This window comes from Protomyctophum bolini, assembly GCF_963924005.1.
Source record: "Protomyctophum bolini genome assembly, chromosome: 15".
NCBI classification, from domain to species: domain Eukaryota; kingdom Metazoa; phylum Chordata; class Actinopteri; order Myctophiformes; family Myctophidae; genus Protomyctophum; species Protomyctophum bolini.
Genome location: NC_137876.1, coordinates 7402402 through 7418196, shown reverse-complemented (window position 1 = coordinate 7418196; position 15795 = coordinate 7402402). Strand labels below are relative to the sequence as shown.

The window sequence follows — 15795 nt, the reverse complement described above, 5'->3', positions numbered from 1 at the left end:
AGAGGAGGAGTTGGCAGTGAGGTGCCGTAGCCCATTCTGGGCGGGAACCCCTTTTGGTGTTAGCATTATGTTATGCTTTAAGCTATTGGAAAATAGCAGATCTACAAGCTCATAGCGCGCCACCGAGTGGTGCACTACGAGCTTGTAGGTGTGCTATTTTAGAAAAATTGAAGAACGACTGACATAGAAACATGGCCTTTTCAGAAAACTGTCAGCATGTAGAAGACATTTTTTTTAAATCTGATCTCACGTCAAAATGTGTTAGATAAAGCCAGAGCAGGCCAGGCTGGATCGGCCAGCGGCCAGCACACATGTGATGGCAGAACCCTGCGTTCTGTGCAGAGCAGGTGCCTCTCTCTCTCCTCTATTACACGGTGTGTTGGAGATCAACTCTCTCTCTCTCTCTCTGACAATCTTTTATTTGATTTCCCCCCCATTTGAAGCCAAGTTTCCTTCCTGTCCATATCTGTCCCAATCCTCGTCCTCCCTCCTGTTTTCTCCATGCGTGCATCATACTTCATTTCCCTCCTGTTTTCTCCATGTGTGCATCATACTTCATTTGCTCCAGATAACACATCAGCCTCAAACGCCCCATCCGCGCACACCCCGTCGCCATGGCGCCCACAGATGGCAACTTCCTGTGGTCCTGCCCAGTGATTGGTGGAGAGCCTTCCAAACAGAGAACAGCTGGTGAGGGATGATATATGGACCAGGTTGTTATTTGGAGTTTGCACTTTCATTCTCAGCCTTCAGGGTTGTCTGGTTAATGCCTCCCGATCCGGCCTCTGGCAGGAAATGGAGACAAAGAGAGAGTGAAGAGAAAGAGAGAGAACAACCCGTTCTTTGGAGGAGTGAAAGGCCTGAGACCTCAAACCAAGGTGCTGATCAAACAGAGCAGGACCAAGCTGCTTGTTGACAGAGTCCAAAGCAGTGGAAATGAGCGGACAAGAGTAGTCGTACCAATGAAGTACAAAACCAATTTTAAACAGGATGTCATTGCCATCAATGAGCTGGTGTCAGAGATGTGTGTGGGCCTGTGGGGTAGAGGAAATGCATACTGAACTTATTTCAAACGGTAAGAAACAAGGAGGCTGCCGTTACACGTTGGTTGGAATGACGTTTTACATCATATTAGTACTAGTACAAGATCAACACCGGTAAAACGAAGACAATGGAGATAAATCCGCGGGTACATGACCCCATCACACTTCACATATCTAGGGAGCAACCTCAGCAGACAGGGACATAGAGCAAAGAATCAGAAAAGCACAGCTGGCATTTAGGATCTTGCGATCGATCTGGATATCCAAACAGCTCTCTAATAACACCAAGCTACGGATCTTCAACACCAACGTGAAGACCGTCCTGCTCTATGGCTCTGAAACATGGAAGACTAACGAGGGCCTAATAATAAACAAGCTCCAGGTGTTTGTAAACAAATGCCTGCTGTTACATCCTCAAGCTGATGGTGGCCCATCGAAACCACACATGAGGAGTTATGGAGGATCACAAAACAGGACAGTGTAGATAGTACCATCAAACGCAGAAAGTGGAACTGGATAGGCCACACCCTTAGAAAGGACACAGAAAACATCACAAGGCAGGCCCTGGACTACAACCCACAGGGGAAGAGGAAACAGGGTAGGCCAAGAAACACCTGGAGACGTTCCACTCTCCAGGACCTAAAGGACATTGGAATGAGCTGGCAGGAAGCAAAAGCGCAGGCCCAGAAGAGAGTGAGATGGAGAGCTCTGGTGGACGCCCTATGCCCCTCGACGGGGTAAAGAGGATTAAGTCAAGTAAGTCAAGTCAGTACTAATACTGGCCTCCAATTTATTTTTGCTTTTTACAAAGCAAAGCAATTTTTTCTCCCAATTTAGTCATTATGGCAATTAAATTCCTCCACACACATCTCTGTGTCGTCGACACAGGGACGATGTAGACACTGTTGTATCCTACTGACGCACCTGCCAGTGAGGAGCCCCCACCGGGACGATGTAGACACTGTTGTATCCTACTGACGCACCTGCCAGTGAGGAGCCCCCACAGGGACGATGTAGACACTGTTGTATCCTACTGACGCACCTGCCAGTGAGGAGCCCCCACCGGGATGATGTAGACACTGTTGTATCCTACTGACGCACCTGCCAGTGAGGAGCCCCCACCGGGACGATGTAGAGACTGTTGTATCCTACTGACGCACCTGGCAGTGAGGAGCCCCCACCGGGACGATGTAGACACTGTTGTATCCTACTGACGCACCTGCCAGTGAAGAGCCCCCACCGGGACGATGTAGACACTGTTGTATCCTACTGACGCACCTGCCAGTGAGGAGCCCCCACCGGGACGATGTAGACACTGTTGTACCCTACTGACGCACCTGGCAGTGAGGAGCCCCCACCGGGACGATGTAGACACTGTTGTACCCTACTGACGCACCTGGCAGTGAGGAGCCCCCACCGGGACGATGTAGACAGAGACTCCTACCCAACACTCGGTCCAACCTCCACCGTGGAGGGTAGATACTTTACCACTGTTCTACCCAAGCGCCAGGGCATACGTTTCTAACAGGCATTGTTTCCAATGGCCTGGTTCTATCCACTATAAATCCATTGGCCTTTACTTAAAAGTCAAGCTCTTCCTTTTCTAAGAGATTTAAATCCGGCATGTCGGGCATGTCGTCTTAGGCAAGCATGCAACATGTTGGTAGCATGTAGATTGGCTATTTTAGATTGACATATATGCCTTCACACCAGATTATAATTGAAGTGTTATTCCAAAATGCTATCTATGACGTCTCTAAAGTCTGGTCACTGGACTTCAGACTCAGAGATGTTGAACATGTCTTTGGATACACTAGACTAGTGCACCGTTTCATGAACAGTGGAATGCTTTATTCTTTTGTTTCCTAAATTGTCATTATTATTTTAGATTAATTATATAATATATATATATATATATATATATATATATATCATGAGTTGGAAGCAAAGTCACATTTTTTCCCAAAAATAATTTCATGAATGAAATAAAAATTATCAATGACTTCAGAGATGTTGAATGATGATTACATACCCTCTTATGTCCAGTGACGTGGGCGACGTAGTGAAAGCCATCAATCCATCATAAATCCAACTGACGTAATGACACTCTCACCTGAAATCGGGAGCGTAACGATAACAAAATGTTGATGATCGGGTGATCGTGCACGCGCGCCATCTTTATGTGCATCGCTGCGTAAAAGGCGATCTAGATTAGAGCTTAATTTGACTTAGTTATGAGAATTAACGATGATAGCTTAGCATTCCGACATCAGACCGTCTGTCTGAATGCAGAAAGCTAGTGGATGTTGTGATGCGTACAACCGGAAATGACATCGTCAGATTTGGTCAAAATAGGCATAATGGTGCGTTCTCGCCACCTGGTGGCAATAATATATATTACAATATGATTGAGTGAAAGAGATGTATATAGTATAGCACAGATTTTTCTTTTGGCATTAAAATGACGAATTTAAACATGACGAATTTAAACATGAATAGTGTTGGCAGAATGATCAATTCAATGTTAAATTAGGTTGGTCAGTAAGGGGGTTAACATGTCTTTGGATACACTAGACTAGTGCACCGTTTCCAGAACAGTGGAATGCTTTATTCTTTTGTTTCCTAGATTGTCATTATTTTAGATTAATTATATATATATATATATATATATATATATATATATATATATATATATATATATAATCATGAGTTGGAAGCAAAGTCAAACATTTTTCCAAAAATAATTTCATGAATGGAATAAAAATGATCAATGAAATCCCCCAAATTAGAAAAGGAAATTAGCAGATCTGCAAGCTCGGAACGCAGGTTTGGGTCCAGGCCAATCAGAACGCAGGTGTGGGTCCAGGCCAGGGCAAACATCAGAACACAGGTTTGGGTCCAGGCCAATCAGAACGCAGGTGTGGGTCCAGGCCAGGGCAAACATCAGAACGCAGGTTTGGGTCCAGGCCCAGGGCAAACATCAGATTTCACTTTTGGGTCTTGAGAAAATAGTTTGGGAACCGGACTATAGTGTATCCAAAGATAAACATGTTAATTTTCAATCACAAGGACCCCACTATATATATGATTTTTTTTTCCTTCTTCACAGAATCAAATGTTTTATGGTCATGATTCACAAGGATACTGGATGGCTTGATTCTAGGCTTATGAATAATTATGGGACAAATAAATGGGGTCTGGAACAATGGAACTAGAGAATGGTGGAATCACCACCAATCTGGGGTTTCAACTGTGCCTGTGACGTGTGCGTCCGCTGCTTCTGACCATAGAGGCTTGCGTTGACAAATCAGTGATCACTTAATGTTAAGTGTGTATTTAGTCATTTTAAACAACAAGAGATTAGTCCAAGCCATTGAACAATGCAGCCGAATAAAACCAACAATGCTAGTTTAAACAAAAGAGACTAGTGTTGCACATTGGAGTTTTAACAATGGACTCACCCAGTTAGTTGGTTATTGGTTCATTTCCAGTGTGTGTATACAATACACTATGCCATTTTCTGCCGTTTATTAAAAATAAAAATAAACACAGCCTAGGGGTTCATGGTCCTTTAAGTTATACACAATGTTTCTTTCAAAAACCTGTTAACATTTTTACACTGCCCCTCTCGAAAAGGGAGTGTAACTGTAAAGCATCATCTCAACAGCAGAGGGAGCCATTGCGCAATACCTTAAAAGCATCCAAATATCTGGATTATATTCAGAACGTCACAATAAAAGAACAGAATCACAAAAAAAAAAAAACAACCTTTAATACCTTGTGTCACAGTGTTAGTGGGACTGCAGATACATGGGGAGATGGCAACTATAGATATCTCAATTGTACAGAAGCTGTCCAAAATATGGTTTACTTCTCTACATCAATCATGGCTTGGGTCAATCAACCTTCAGGTCAGCACATTGACATACCCAGTTCAAATCTGGAAAAGCGTCTTTTAGATTTTAGCATTTGGATAAGTGCAAAATCTTTGAATATATATATATTTTTGACAGCAAACATCTTCAACTCAAATCTTTGCTTCTGGGGGTCATATTTTGGAACATATTTTGAGATGGGTCACGGCGGGAAAATACATAGAATTTTGGGGGTTCAACTTGACATGAAACCCGTTAGGATTTGAATAGGCGTTTACAGAATCTAGCCCATGTCTTAACCCATTTTGGGCGGGAACCCATTTTGGTATTAGCATCACGTTATGCTTTAGCTATAGAAAAATAGCAGATCTACCACTCTGTGGCGCGCTATGAGCTTGTAGATCTGCTATTTTTGAAAAATACGAGCTTGTAGGTCTGCTATTTTTGAAAAAATCAAAGAACCACTGACATAGAAACATAGCTTTTTCAGAAAACTGTCAGGATGTAGAAGACATTTTTCAGAATCTGATCTCAGGTCAAAATGGATTTTAAGATGTAAAATATTCTTACTGTACGTACTATGCAGGGAAAATCCTCCCAGGCCTAAAATAATAGTTTGTTCTGATCTCAGTGCTGTATCTGTAGGCTACTGCATGTGCAAAGGTGACTGACTGAAGGTGAACTGAGAAAACACAGAAAATACAAAGTAGAACATAAGCCAACACAGGCGTATAAAAACAGGCATGAAGAACTATATAGGAAACAAAGAGGGGAACCAATATAGGCAAGTCTTCTTGTATTCTATAACCAAAGGTTGATCTTTGTAAGAAATTGTGGTATTTTTTGCCATCTTAGAATTTTTAAAGGAAAAAACCCAACAAAAACAATGTAGTGAGTGACAATGCTACCAGTCCAAAGATCTTCCCGAGGCTACAATATTGTAATCTGTAATCTCTAACACATAAATTAGTAGTCGGAGCAAAGAGCATGCAACATTACCTATTGACACGACGGGTTATAAAATATAAATTGCTGTTCATAGCCAGACTCGATCTCGGTACAATTGCAAAGTAATATCTTGGTAAAGTAATTTACAGCTTTAAATCTCTCCTCAACAAGGACAGGTGAGATTTAAAAACAAAAAGGGTGCTCTTTATACATCTTGCTGACGTTAGCAGCAATAGCATATTGATCCGAGTCAAAGTTAGTCATAAAAATAAGCCCCATCGGCCCGGTTGTGGAAAACGTTGGTGTGACACAGAGGGTGATTGTAGTCTACAGTTTTGGCCCTTAGTAATTGTTGCATAATATCTATCTGTTCAGTGTTGCCAGGCAGCAGACATGGGTGAGATATAGCATGTTCAATTTTGTAAGATGGTTTACTTTAGACGTTTAAAAAAAGAAAATAAAAACGGAAAAAGAAAAAACATATTTTCTTTTCAAGTCTAAACGCATCAGATGAACATTTCCAAACACATGTCTTCCCCATGCAGGCTTGGCAACTACCAGATGATATAAAAACCTTAAAGGACCAAAGCGGGGTGTGATCTCTCGTGACTCCGCTGAGTTTGCATTGTTTTCAACTGCTCAGTTCCATTCTGTGAACACAGAAGGTATCGTAACATATAAAATGAACACAGTAGTTTTAACCTGACCATAACACAAAGCAAAAAAAAAAAAAAATGGAAACCATATACAGTGCAGCACTTGCATTTTAAAAAAAAAGCAAATTGTTCATCTCCATAACATATGTTTACACATTAACAAATACATGGTCAAAAGACTTTTTTTTTTTTTTTTTTTTTCCTCTCCAATCCTGCCTGGAAATCTGTTTGGCACGATTGTCATACAAACAGCGAAAGCTTTATCTGGAATGAGATTTTCAAGGAGAGGACAAAATGAGAAGGTGCTGAAACTGGATTAGCGCTGATATAAAACAATCATGCTTGTATAGTAGGAGGGGTCAGTAAAAAAAACAATAGAGGCTACAGCAGGTGCTAAAACTTTAAGGCTAATGATCACATGTACTGTATGCTATTAACCCATTCTGACCTGAGATCAGATTCATACGAGGTTTCCACTGGACACACACTGGTCTGATTAACCCATTCTGACCCGAGATCAGATTCTAAAAAAATGTCAAGTCGTTCTTTGATTTTTCAAAAACAGCAGACCTACAAGCTCGTAGCGCGCCACTCGGTGGCGCGCTATGAGCGTGTAGATCTGCTATTTTTCAATAGCTAAAGCATGACATGATGCCAACGCCAAAATGGGTTCCCGTTCAGAATGGGTTAATACGTCTTAGAATTGATTCACTGAGGACCATGATGATGTTGTGCAATCATTGCCGATCAATGTGCATGACCATGACCAGAATGTCTGTTCTTAGTTCAGTTCTGCTGAGTTACCCTGAACGAGGGAGGGATGACGTACTGTATGTATGTATGGAATGGATATGAACAGTAATATAAGCTTCTATACACTATAGTCACTGTCGGCAGAAACCTTGTTTGTCCAAAAAAGAAAAAAAAAAAGTAATTGGAAAACAAATAACGCGTGTTCCAATGGATCAGTTATTTATTACTAGTTATTAGTTAGGAGATTCAGTCCCATTTCGGACATACCAACATCCATTTCATGACCGCACACGAATCATTCTGATCCTCGAGTATGCCCCACGTGGTGAGATGTACACGAGGAGATACAGAAATACAGGTCATTTGGCATCTTGGCGAGCGTCGCTCTGCCAGGTGTCTGATACACTGATGTACTGTACTGATGCACTGTACTCTGCCAGGTGTCTGATACACTGATGTACTGTACTGATGCACTGTACTCTGCCAGGTGTCTGATACACTGATGTACTGTACTGATGCACTGTACTCTGCCAGGTGTCTGATACACTGATGTACTGCCACAAGAACGTCATTCATTGTGACATCATGATTAAGAATCTGCCATTTGGCTTTTGTGAGCCGGTCGTACTCAGTCATCCACTCGAGCTCGAGACCAACACGCCATTGTGGGGTTTAGGTAGTTTTGTGTCACATTACAGATACAGACTCGTTGACTTTCGCGGGGCGGGGGTCGCGAGACATGGCCAAAGCAATCTCGGGGGTCCCCAGCGAAAAAAACGTTGAGAACCCTCTGGGCTATAGGGGGTCTCCTAGCTGAGTTATTTGAGTTGGTTCTTACAATAAAAGACAAACCAGAAGAAAATCGCCACCACCGCCAAAACCACGACAGACTGAAGCAAAGAGCAGGGGAAACAAAGACGCCATCAGAAGAGGACGACAAACCGAGGCGGGGGTTGGCGATAGGGCCTTTCTGTGTGGAGTTTGCATGTTCTCCCCGTGTCCCCTAGGGTAGATACCCTCACAAAAACATGCGGTAATCCTGGTCTCTAAAACTACGCCTGATGGAGGGGAAAGGAACTGGTCGGAATAACGTGTCCCTTCCACGCGCTACGTCCGGCCGGGGAAATTCCCCTCTGTCAGGTGAAAAGAAGCAGCTTGGACTCCTCATGCATAGAAGGAGGCATGAGGTCAGTCCGCTGCCCCCCCCCAGGTTGGCAGAGGAAGTGTAGCGCCCAGGATTACTTCGATAATTGGCACTGGGTGAAAAGAAAAACTGTTACAAAATCGTGGGATAAAAAAAAAGAAAGAAGAGGACGACAAAGAGGCCCTGTCGTTGTTGAACAAGCTGATCCGCAGTAACTTGGTCAACACCACCAACCAAGTGGAGGTGCTTCAGAGGGATCCCAACTGCCCACTCTACTCCACCAACCAAGTGGAGGTGCTTCAGAGGGATCCCGACTGCCCGCTCTACTCCACCAACCAAGTGGAGGTGCTTCAGAGGGATCCCAACTGCCCACTCTACTCCACCAACCAAGTGGAGGTGCTTCAGAGCGATCCCGACTGCCCGCTCTACTCCACCAACCAAGTGGAGGTGCTTCAGAGGGATCCCAACTGCCCGCTCTACTCCACCAACCAAGTGGAGGTGCTTCAGAGGGATCCCAGCTGCCCGCTCTACTCCACCAACCAAGTGGAGGTGCTTCAGAGGGATCCCAACTGCCCGCTCTACTCCACCAACCAAGTGGAGGTGCTTCAGAGGGATCCCAACTGCCCGCTCTACTCCACCAACCAAGTGGAGGTGCTTCAGAGGGATCCCAATCCCAACTGCCCGCTCTACTCCACCAGCCAAGTGGAGGTGCTTCAGAGGGATCCCAACTGCCCGCTCTACTCCATCAAAGTCTTTTGCGGAGTGTCCGTGCACGTCGAGGTATTGACATTGAACAGATTTCCGTGGTGATCAACCTGACCGGTGACCTGCCGGTTGGACACGGGCGGTAACCCGGACAACGAGGCGCACCTGCACAGGATTGGTCGCACGGGCCGATTCGGCAAGCGAGGGCTGGCCATACACATGGTGGACAGCTAGTTCAGCATGGACACCATCAACATGGTGGACAGCTATAGTTCAGCATGGACACCATCAACATGGTGGACAGCTATAGTTCAGCATGGACATCCTCAACCCAATCCAGGACCATTTCAACAAGAACATTGAACGATCTGGATGAAATAGAGAAGATTGCCAGCTAGAGTGGACCGGTGCGGTGTTGTTAACAGTATGACAAGAGCTTAATTATAACTTAAGGCTAAACTATAACAAACACATATATATGATTCTAGATTAATAGGACGGGGATGAATTTAATGTTGATTTGTTGATCGTTAAGTTAACTTAAATACTACTATAGAGAACAGCCGAGTCAATAGTTTTCAGAATCATTAGAAAATAATAGTTTGCTGGTGGCTTGTTAGAGCAGATGTATAATTCCTATGACCTTACTATGTTGTATTATTATCATCCTATGTAAACATGTACTGTGTTTGATATGTTAACCTATGACCTAACTGTAAAGCACTTGATGTTCTTGTATGTCCTGCCTGTGAAGCACTTTGAACTGCAACCCTGTATGAAAGGTGCTATATAAATAGCTTATTATCATTATTAACATTGCAGACTTTGGCGATGGTGGGTCATAATGAAATGAGAATGGACTACATGGGGATAGAGGTTAATGTTTTTCACTGGTTACTTATAAAACCCACACTGACTTGACTGACCACTTTCAAGCTGGCGTCCCCATTTTGAGCATGTCATTGTCAGCGAAAAGTTCCAGAACTAGTAGCCACGTCATCACAATTGCAAGTTTGTAGATTGGCTATTTTCGCTACTTTTGCTGTCTGAAGTTAAGTATGAAATAGGACTTAAGCCATTAGGTGGTTAAAGGTGATCAATAGCATTCATTTCAAAACAAAACGAAAGATTCAAAACACAAAATATGGACGTTTCTGCCACGATCGTGACGATGTCATACTGTAATGAGAATGGACCACATGAGGATGAAGATCTGGATATTAAAAGCTTTATGAAGGCTATGAAGTGTCAGCCTTCTGCCAAAACCAAGTTAAAAAACCCTTTCAAAATTCAACCCTCAATGCAAATGGAGTAAAATGACCAATGCATTCTCTCTCGTTTTCTCCCAGAGGCCAAAAACAAAACAAAAAACTGAAACTGTGATATTCCTACTCTGGGTATTTTATGATCACAAGATTTTTGGACAACAAGAAACACAGATCATGCCACAACAATAAGGATGGTTTCCTGGATAGTTCCCTGATGAAATAAAATCCACGATATGTACTGTACACGTACAGTATAGGATGGTGATAAACGACATCCTCTGCTGCAAAAAAATTAAAGTGATAAAACCGACGTACAGTCAGTGGCATCTAGATATGACCAATCAGTTAACCTTTTACAAACGTACAAACTTGCATAGATAAAGTGATATAGAGCAGCTTTGTGTGCCCAAAATGGAACATTCCTTTATATTCAATTCTACTCTATCGTCCCTGCAAGAAGGAACAGCTACGTTGTTGGAGGTCACAGGACATTAAAACTCACACCACTAACATATGCAAGTTTGCAACTCAAATTGACAGGCGTTCTTTTTTTTTTTTCCTCCTTTTTTTTTTTTAAAGCATCACATCGGAGACTTGATCAAAGATCAGTTTCAGATGATAACAAAGAATTGTGGTGGAAAAGGACCTGCTTTTCTGTCCTATAGATCATTATTTTCTCCTGCCCTTCAGAGACTTGTAAATATGGGCCTTGGTTCACATAAAAACATAATGTTTTTTTTAGGACAGTTGTTGCAATTACAGCAGTTTGGGTTATAAATACAGAATGGCTTATTAACAATGCAATGAATGTATGACATCATAGCATCAAGTGAAAAGGAAATAAAAGGGTTACATTGACTTTACTGTAATGTTTTGAAAATGTCTTTAAATGTGCTTTCCCTGTGATGACAGCGGTCAGATTTTGACATTTGACTTTTTCTAATGCACAGGGGACATTCCCTTTTTTTTTTTTGGCTACACTCAAATTAAGGCCATTAGATTCTATTTGGCTAAACCACTCAACTGGGGTCAGAAAATGACTTCTGTGACATTATATTCCAGTGAATTGTTAAAATGGTTCCACATCATGTGGATACAATGGACTTAATATTAACGATGACCTTGAAGTGGAAGGCCCCCCCCCAAAAGATGAGAAATCCCTTGCTAATATGTTTTGGTCTATAATAAAAGGTTACTACTCCAGTAAATAATTGTGAACACAAAATTCAGGTGAATTGAGTCTGTAAACAATTGAAAATAAACCAAAGAAATATGGTTACAATGACTGGTATTGCGCCCAGCGAGGTTTCAGAAGAATACCGTTATATATATATATTTTTCTTCAAAATAAAACAAATTATATCCCTATTTATCCAATTCAATGTCTATAAGTAACTTCGAACAGGGGGGGGGGGGTGTGTCATATTTGTGGTTCACAAGCATCGGATGGACCATTCTAGAACAAAGCAAAAGACATGTAGCAAGTCTTAAAGTGACTGTCCTTAAACCTCTGACATCTGGACCAAACAGACAGTTTGGGAAACACTCAAAGTACAGGTACATACAGTACTTTAGACACAACTCTGGAGACGGTTCTATTAAAAGTTAAACGTTATATAAAACATTGACATCATTTTTAGAGGACGTGCTGTACAGTGAGCTGTGAGGAGAATGCCCCCCCCCCCCCGCTCTCCCCCCCCCCCCCGCTCTCCCCCCCCCCTCCCCTCTCCCCCCCTCGACCCATAACGAGGAACCATGTGTGAGAACAGAGTAGACCGCCAAAACGCACGCGGTGCGACTCTATAACCGACCATTTCCACGTGGTGGCCATTTTGTTCTTCCTTCAAGACAGTATGGCATCAAAGTTAAATGGCCGACGACGTGTTAAATAATGGGCAATGCTACTGATGAAACCTTTAGCTACACAAAGAACGTGGTGGCGCGGGGGAGAAGCATTTCTTTCTTTCTTCTTCTTGTTGTTGTTTTTGCACGACAAAGCCAACAAAACAGAGAGATCAAAGTTTCGACTTCTTTCGAACGCAGCTCCTGCCGAGGTACGGTAGCGTCCATGCAACAGGACTGTAGATGCATTTTACAACATGTATATAATTCCCCCTGCTTGTCACGACAAAATGCCAAACATACGTATAGTACGTACCTCGCCACGGTAACTGACCGGCTTACGGCCCCCCCAAAACCGCAACGGTGTGGGGGCCGTCTTTACGCTACACGTTGTAACTGACCGGCTACGGCCCCCCCACCGCAATGGTATGGGGGCCGGCTACGGCCCCCCCACCGCAACGGTATGGGGGCCGGCTACGGCCCCCCCACCGCAACGGTATGGGGGCCGTCTTTGCGCTACACGTTGCCCAAACCACCACCGACACAAAAACACAAGGACACTTTCTCAGTCCCTTTCTCAAGTCTTTCTGACCTCCCGTGACCTTTAAACCCCCGGGGTTACCTCCTCCTCCTCCACGCAGGGGGGGGGGGGTCTTCTCCCATAGCGGAGCGATGGATTCCAATGCGGCCAGGACCTGACCCGGCGCCCGGCCCACCCCAAGAAAAAACAAAGCGCTCAAAGCTGGAAGTAGGAAAACGATACAAAGAGGAGGGGTGAGAGGTGAAAGAAGACGGGCCCGTCCCGCGGGGCGGCTCGGCTCGCCACCTCATCCTGGGGGCGGGGCGCTTCATTTTGTTTTTTTTTGTTTTTTGTTTTAGGTGGGCAGGGGGTCGTCGTCTCCTTTGCTGCACTTGCATTTACAGCAGAGGACGATGGGCGTGGCCAACAGGAGGAAGGGGGAGGCGACCAGCAGCAGCAGGCCGAAACCAGCGAAGATCCCCACGACCTGCAACACACACACACACACACACACACACACACACACACACACACACACAACAATACATACAAGCAAGCACAGCTTTCAATTGAAAAGCACTGAAGTTGCAGGCTTTAATAGGAAATCACGTTTCGGTCTCTATACGACTTTTTATAAAGTTAGCCTGCGCAAGACATTGTAGAAAATGTTGTTCATTTTGGAAACACATTTTAATATGACAGTACCCATTTAGAGCTCAACATCTCTATTAATATTACAGTAGGTGTAACCGGGACATAGTTCTAGAGAAGCAACTCGAGCGATATATTTATTTTTTGGCGTGAACTACTCCTTTAACATTTAGCACTGCCAATGCCATACATTTAGATTTTAGACGCATATACTGTGGCTACTGTACCTCTTTGGTGTATAGCTTTGGCGAAGATGTCATTGGACATCTTCGTTTTATTCAGCTACTCATCTTTATCTCTTAAGGTAATCTGTCTGCTGATTACATTAAGTAATCTGTCTGCTGATTACATTTAAAGAGAGGAAAAACATGGATAACAGGGTGCCAGTTCTTCAATCATGAGTGCAATTCAGGTAATTCACCACACGGGGGCGCATGACACCAGTAAAACTGAACTGAATGCCAAACATGCAGTCATAGGCAACAGTGACTTATTATAATGAACCCCCCCCCTACCCCTCCCCCCAATTTCAGGGCACAGGGGACATTTTGGGATCACTTGAGGGCAAATCTTTGAAGGACACACACACACACACACACACACACACACACACACACACACACAGTCACACACACACACACACACACACATCTGCATCGGTAAATGCCTATTTTTGGCATTTTGAAATGATCTGATGTGGAGAACAGCAACATCTCCTTTGGTCAGAGTAACTAACGGGCCCTGAGAGAGTTAGTGTGTCAGACAACATTAGACACAGTCCTCCTTATGCTGTCTCACATGGTCACACACACACACACACACACACACACACACACACACACACACACACACACACAGGTGTGGTGGAGAAGCTGAGATTTTCATGTAAAGGCCAGATTTGTGAAATGAAATGAAATGAAAGATCTCATAGCAAGGCTGGTCTGAACCAGACAGAGATGGAGACCAGAGAGAGAGAGAGAGAGAGAGAGAGAGAGAGAGAGAGAGAGAGAGAGAGAGATAGAGAGAGAGAGAGAGAGAGAGAGAGAGAGAGAGCCTAATGTGTGCTGCGTCTCGTGCCAAAAATAGCAGACCTGCAAGCTCACGACGCGTCGAATCCGCGATGCGTTGTGAGCTTGTAGGTCAGCTATTTTTGGCGCGCGACACGGCCCTTGCGGTGCAGTGTGAATGGGGCTTGGTGGAGTGTGTCCATGACTCAGCCCTGCCCCCCACTGGGCAACAGATGCCATTACTGTATACTAATAGTGTTCACAACAAGTCTGTTGGACAGTGGGATGTGGCCCGCCTGGCTAGAAATGTTACTCCGCTCCTAAGATAGATCAGATTCTAAAAACGGTCTTCTACATCCTGACAGTTTTCTGAAAAAGCTATGTTTCTATGTCAGTGGTTCCTTACATTTTTCAATAACAGCTAGACCTACAAGCTCGTAGCGCGCCACTCGGTGGCGCGCTACGAGCTTGTAGATCTGCTATTTTTCAATAGCTAAAGCATAACATAGTGCTAACACCAAAATGGGTTAACCCATTAAGACCGGAGGCCGATTCTACAAATGTCTTCTAAATCCTTTTAGAAGACGAAACGGTTTTCAGAAAAACTTATGTTGCTATATATCAGTGGTTCTCAAACATTTCACGTCAAGCACTCCCAACAGTGCCGTCGAGTTCTGATGATCCTCATGGGGGCTACCCGCAGCTCCGCCTCCCCGCAGCCCCCCCCCCCCCCCGCAGCGGTGGAAAAAAAGAAGTTGATGTTTTCACTGGTACTTTGGGTAGGCTACAGAATTGCGTTGCGAGGCCGCCGCCGCAGATTTATTTATTTCCCAAATGGTCTAATGGTCTGTAATGTTAATATAAAATGTCCACGAAAATCTTCATGGGGGCTAAAAGGGGCTATTTAATTCTTCATGGGGGCTGTAGCCCCATAGCCCCCACAGAGTCGACGTCGTTGACTCCCAAACTACTGTATGTATAGTATAGTATAGTATAGTATTATGCAGATCCCACAGACTCATAGTGCGGCGAGAAGTCACACGCTATGAGCTTGTTGTAGATCTGCTATTTTTGAATAGCCAACTAAAAATGACACGGATGCTTTGGTGTTAAAATGGTGCTAACTTAAAAGAATGGTGCCAGTTAAGGAACGGCGCTAAGTTGAGGAACGCTGTTAAAAGGCCTCTACAGCACATGGTAAAGTGGAATGATGGTGAAGCTAAAGGTTGCCATGTAGCCGGTAGACCGTCGCATGCAGACTGAAAAGTAATCAAGTAAAAGGTAATCAAAGGGAATATTTTACATTACAATACTGTAGTCGCATCTTTCATTCGTCTACTACACAGGTCACTGGACATGTAGTTAATCAGACCAGTGTGTGTC

The 15795-nt window shown here is 43.8% G+C and overlaps 1 protein-coding gene across 1 annotated transcript in view; it reads right to left on the bottom strand.

The window, feature by feature from the left end:
- Nucleotides 1-12121: 12121 nt before the first annotated feature.
- Nucleotides 12122-15795, bottom strand: part of rnf144aa (ring finger protein 144aa) — a 58008-nt gene continuing 54334 nt past the window's right edge. The window contains exon 9 of the mRNA XM_080784481.1: nt 12122-13241. Within this exon, the coding sequence (XP_080640607.1) occupies nt 13110-13241 (132 nt within the window). The 3' untranslated portion in view covers nt 12122-13109. The remainder of the gene's footprint in view (nt 13242-15795) is intronic.